Source organism: Mesoplodon mirus (assembly GCF_964341445.2).
Source record: "Mesoplodon mirus genome assembly, contig: HAP1_SCAFFOLD_247, whole genome shotgun sequence".
Classification (NCBI taxonomy): Eukaryota; Metazoa; Chordata; class Mammalia; order Artiodactyla; family Ziphiidae; genus Mesoplodon; species Mesoplodon mirus.
This window is the reverse complement of record NW_028295663.1, coordinates 927,702-933,677: the sequence shown is the minus strand read 5'-3', so window position 1 is coordinate 933,677 and position 5,976 is coordinate 927,702. Positions and strand designations below refer to the sequence as shown.

The following is a 5,976-nucleotide window of genomic DNA, read 5'->3' as shown; positions in this document are numbered from 1 at the left end:
TCCTGCTGGCCATCCCTTTCCCGCTCTCTCCCAGGGCCCTCAACACCGACTGCTCTGTGCTGCAGTTCGGGACACAGCTGGGTGTCGTGGGCGGCACTGGCTGCTCCCGCGCCACACTGACAGAGACTGTGACCACTGCGGACACTGAGCTGCGGGACATCATGGAGGTGAGAGCACCCATCACCACCTTCTTCTGATGGCCTCACCTGCAGATGGAGATAAGGAACCCCAGAAATGCCAGCTGTCCTGCCAAGAAGCTCATCACTCTCAAGGCAAACACCTCCAACCGTCAGACCCCGGGAGATTCAGAAGCGCAAGACGGTCCAGGCTCGCATCCTCACCTGTGCGCCCCAGGGCCTGACGTGTACTCTGCACATGTGACACCCCTCCCTAAACTATTGCGTCCCGCAAACGCAAGCCCATTGTTCGCTCACAGGTTGCAGAGCTATAAATACCAGCAAAAGCCCAAACACTGCGCACTTCGCTTTTGGCCGATGTGGCAGCTGAAGGAGAGTGCTCAGGGCCCAGCTCTCTCTCCAAGGACCAATCTCACCCAAGTTCTATACAGGCAGTTACTTAGGTAGGCCCAGCCGCTCACCCCTGCCCCGGGCACTGGGGGACCAGCACCTGCCAGGAGGGCTCGGCTGCCCCCAGCCCGCTCCCCACGCCCACCGACTTCCCGTGGCCGGCCCGGGTCACCCAGCTGTCTATGGCCGGCTATCCACTCGCAGGCCAGCCCACAAGTGTCCCGTGACTGCATCTGCGCTTTGCCACAGAGTCTCTGAGACCCCATTCTACCATCCCGCAGGCCCTGCGCTCCTTTCTGGGGGTCCGTATCTCCACCTGCAGGCGAGGCCATCGGAAGAAGGCGGTGATGGGTGCTCTCACCTCCATGATGTCCCGCAGCTCAGGGTCCGCAGTGGACACAGTCACTGTCAGTGTGGCGCGGGGGCAGCCAGTGCCGCCCACGACGCCCAGCTGTGTCCCAAGCTGCAGCACAGAGCAGACGGTGTTGAGGGCCCTGGGAGAGAGCGGGAAAGGGATGGCCAAGCAGGAGGACGTCCCCATTATTATTGGTGGTGGTGCTATAACCACTTTACAGACGAGCAATCTGAAGGAATCAGATCGCTTGTTTCTTTCCAAAAGCACGTCAGAAATTCACTTTCGGGTAATCCTTTTGAGGTAGGATGAGAAACCAGGCTTGAAGAGGGTAAAAATGACTCTTTAAATTTACCACTTGGACTGAGCTATATGTGAACTCTAGGTAAGAGCGTGGGAACTGCACAAGCAAAGTGAGACACTGAAGATCACAAGGGTAATTAATAGCCGTACTGTTTTCTAACGGACAAAGAAAACGCCTATATTATAAGTTCTATTTCTCCTGCTTTCTGGCAGTGTCATGCTCAGAGCAGCGTCCTGGCAAGGAAGTCAGGATACTTAGGTTCTGAAACCTGGTAAGGATACTAACATAATGAGAGAACTTGAACAAGTCAACCTGACCTCTCTGAGCCTCCGTTTCCTTCCTCATGAAGTGAGACTGTGAAAATAGAAGTTCTCTAAGGCCCTCCTAGTTCTAAAATGCTTCCAGTCTAGGAAACAGCATAGAAGTCAATACTAGTGCAGGCTGAAGGGAAAGATAGGGCAGGGAGAAGGTTGCTTCCATCCTAGAGAACAATGTCTGAACCATACCACTTGGGTCTTCTGCCCATCTGTGCCCAAGATGGGAGCACAGGCAGTTAATACAGAAGAGTGTAAAACTGCTCAGTCCTTACAACCATCATAACTGTCTGATTTTTGGATTCTCAGTAAGTATTGACAGTAGAGGTGTCCTGAAAGCAAGAACCTTCCTCAAACATAGTGAGAATTTATCAATCTCCCTGATTTTTTCGTCACCCCCTTGTTCTTACAGAAAATTGCCAAAATCCATCTGTACTTGGAACTCTGAATTCTCTGCAGCACTCTCTTCCTGTGGTGAGCAATGCAGCTTCCCTAACAGCAAGTGTCTGCAACTTCTCCAGAGTCTCTGCTCCTGCCGTCAGTTCGGCATCAGCTACGGCCACCTCTTTCCAGACACACATGGGTAGTGCCTACCTTCCCCAACATTCTAGCACAACTATGTTATCTGGAGTTACTGACCAGAGCCAGATCTCCACTTCAGCTGCTTCCTATCCAGGTGTTTCTGAGTGGGGCATCACAGGAAGCACTGAAAAGCATTCTTCTTCACTTGGAGACTTTACTCTGGCACTCACTGACCAGCACACAGCTGCTTCCTCCATGCTTATGGCAGCCCAGTATGATAAAACTGCAGACACCAATAACATGGCCCCTCTATATCCATCACTTTCTGCCAGCCTTGCTCAGGGAACGCCATCTCAGATTCCAAATCAGGGACATAAACTGTCACTTCCCTACCAGGAAGGAAGCCAGGTATCTTACTATAACCACGGCACACTGGGGTCTTTACTGTATGGAGAACTTGGCTCCTGCCTGCAGTCCTATGGCTCTGTGTCATACACAGGAAGTAGGGCCTCTGTGCAACCAGAAATGGTAATGGTACTAAAGGAGATTCAGCCCACCAATATCTTACCACCAGCTTCCACCTCTGGAATCTACTACCCTGTGTCTGCTCACCGCATCACAGAAACAAGTTTTCCAGGTGAGTACAAACAGCAAGAAAGTTGAACAATGAGGTCAGCATTCAAAAATGGGGTCAAATCTACAGCTGGGAAGTGGTGTATAGACAGGTAGAATTTAGATCCTGAGCCCTTAATAACCACCACCTTCGCTCAGGACTCTCTGTTTTTAGATTCTACATAAGAGCACCTAGGGCTTCCCTGGTGGTGCAGTGGTTAAGAATCCGCCTGCCAATGCAGGGGACACGGGTTCGAGCCCTGGGCTGGGAAGATAACACATGCCGTGGAGCAATTAAGCCCATGTCTCACAACTACTGAGCCTGCATTCTAGAGCCCGTGAGCCACAACTACTGAAGCCCACGTGCCTAGAGCCGATGCTGCACATCAAGAGAAGCCGCTACACTGAGAAGCCTGCACACTGCAACCAAGAGTACCCCCCACAAGCCGCAACTAGACAAAGCTCGTGCACAGCAATGAAGACCCATTGCAGCCAGAAAAATACATACATAGAATAAATAAGTTCATAAAATAAATAAATGAGTATAAATTTTTAAAAAAGAACACCTAATGCAGGTGGGAAGGTGGGAGGGACACTGTAAAGGTCATCTATGCTACATGTACAAGAACCCCAAGAGCATACCAATAGGTACCACAATTTTCACTGCTGTAGCCGATCATTCCCCCTGTACTACGACACTGTATCTCTCCCTTCCCTAATCTACTGCTAGAGTCTCTTTGGAAGGTGTTTCAGAACTCTTGTTATGATAGTGCCAGTTTAACTGTCCTCACTTCCTTAATATATACCAGGATTTAAGACCTTAGGGTCCGAGATCCTGTCCAGAGCAAGCAGGCTAAGACTCTGTCTTTGTTTATCTATTTCATCAGGAAGGGCTCTACTCCCTCTCCTAGTTCATGGTGTGAAGTGTTCTTAGCCTCTCAGGAAAGTGGGGAGAATTGAACGGACTCTACATGAGAATGCTAGGCTTTGTAAAACATTTCATTTTTGAAAAATAAGACTCATTTTTTAATTGACTTATAACAATCCTGTGAAATACAAAAAAAACCAAGAATCAGTGACAGGAAATGATCACCAGTAAGAATTACAACAGTCACCACTTATCTCGTAGCATAGAACACTGTCCATGATCCTTAAGAAGAGTTAGTAGAAATGCCTTGCCCATCTTGCCCCTAAACACCAACACAGCGATCATAGACCTTGAAAGGTACATGATTGCTGTGTTGGTGTTTAGGGGGAGCATCTCACTTACGAGGGACTGACTTCTACCTTGACTCCTTTGTAGGGATGGAGACTTCCCTGGTGATGAAAACTTCCCTGGGATGGCGACCTCCAATCCAGACATTTTGTGTGACACAAACTCAAGAACTCCCCGAGTCCTGCAGGAGCAGAAGTATTCAGATACTTGAGAGAAATCCACCACCCGAACTTGGGGACATTTCAGGGACAGCTCCAGTCCAGAGTGCCAGTAGTCTCCTGGCCCTGCCTCCAGCTCCAAGGCAGGGACAAATAGAGAGTAAGAACTTGGAGGCTAGTACAACCAAGCTTTCAAAGCCTCTGGATGCCTACCAGATCCCAAGAGAAAACCAAGAGCTTCCACTACTCCCTTCAGAAATCCCTGATATTCACCAGCTCCCGGGCTGCACTGACCCCGTCAGCCAAGAGGAGCAGCCTGGTTCTGAAAATGCTCATCTGGGAAAGAACAGCCTGAGTCTTGAGGACCTAGGGACACTTGAAAATGGGATGGAATCTAGTAGTGGTTTTGCAGACATTACTACACTGGCAGAGCATATTCACTTTCCCCAGCTCCTTAATTCATTGAAAGATCTTCATCAATCCAAAGGTCCCAACGTGATCAAAGCCAAAGACACCAGGGTCATTAAAGTGAATCAGGTGCAGGAAAAGCCAAGTGTCATAAAGGTTCCCTCTGATCAACCCAGGAAGAACAAACATAAAGCCTCTGAGCCTATCAGTGGCTCCCAAGGCCAAGATCCAGCCAAAGAATCCACAGTGCCTGTTAGGGGGAGAAGTGGTTCTATGCAATGCTGCAGTCAGTGGCAGGGCTCCTGTGAACACGGCCAAGCATTCTAAAGGCAACCCTCAGAAAGCTGCATCCAGAAAGATCAGCAAAACTAAGAGCCACGGGCAGGAAAAGACCACAAGGACCAGAGGAAGAAAGAAGGCTGAAGAGAAGAAGCAGTCAGGGAGCAAAGTCAAGGCAGAAGAGAAGCCAACAATTCCCAAGACGAAGCGAAAGGAACACCAAACTGAGCTTATCCACGAGAGCATTAAAAAGCCTCGAACCTCCCTAGGCATGTGCAAGATGCAGTCTGTGAAGGTATTTCATGCACTGGGGAAGAAGAATGATAAGAGAACTGGGCTCTCTTCCTGTCGGGTCTTGGGAAATTCAAGCTACCCTAAAGACCCCCAGCCACCCCCAGCTATCCAGCCATGGCTGCGTACCCCACGTGAGGGTAAGAGTCCTGAGAAAACTCAAGTCGAAGCCCAGAAACCAGACAGCAGTGCAGAAAAACAGTGTCCATCTCCATCCCAGTATGAGCTGCCTCCACCTGAGAAGGTCAAGTTGGTACCTCTGCCTTTTTCTGCCTGGGACAAGCCTCAAGCTCGACCTGCTCCTCGGAGGCCACAGTCTCTGGCCTCACATCGGCCTGCTGTGGCGGACCGTGCCCAGCCTGCTTCTTCTAACTCAGCTCAGCCTGCTGCAGCCAGTTCATCCCAGCCAGCTCCTGCCTCTTTGCCAGGTCCTGCCAAACCAGCTCAGCCAACTGTGACCAACCCAACCCAACCGGGTTGGACCGCCCATATCCATCCTAGTGTCCCTCAGTCTGCTGCTCCTAGGCCTGCACCCCACAAAACTTCATCTTTCGCTTTTCTCCAGCGGGGGCCTATTCCCCCTGCTCTGACTAAGTGCCAGTCCCCACCCAAGCTCCAAACCCCATTTCTACTCCAAGACTTCAGCAGCAACGAAGACCATGGAGGGAACCCAACGTTTCTGAGCCAGTCATGTCAAAGCCCATCGAACAAGAGCAGAGACCAGAGCGGGAGGCCATGAAGAGGCGGGCTCAACAAGAACGTGAGAATGCTGCCAAATACACCTCTTTGGGGAAACTGCAAGTTTTCATTGAGAGGCAAAAGGAAATGGAAATCGCTGACTACTACGGATATTTATAGTAAGAGCTGCTAGGATTGTTGGTGCCACCTTGGGCACCAGGTATAAATTCCTCTATTTATTCTCTAATTATATATTTCTGTTTTTATTTCTGTATATTTATTAAAACAATAAAACTGAATAAATGAATGTCATCG

The 5,976-nt window shown here is 49.9% G+C and overlaps 1 protein-coding gene across 1 annotated transcript; it reads left to right on the top strand.

Moving 5' to 3' along the window:
* Positions 1-212: 212 nt before the first annotated feature.
* Positions 213-2,682, top strand: LOC309797332 (uncharacterized protein C2orf78-like; the record flags this gene model as incomplete). Its single annotated transcript, XM_082645931.1, has 4 exons — positions 213-377; positions 809-1,009; positions 1,396-1,454; positions 1,884-2,682. The coding sequence occupies 4 exons, from the start codon at positions 213-215 to the stop codon at positions 2,680-2,682; spliced, it is 1,224 nt and encodes a 407-aa protein (XP_082502057.1).
* Between the last annotated feature and the right edge of the window lie 3,294 nt (positions 2,683-5,976).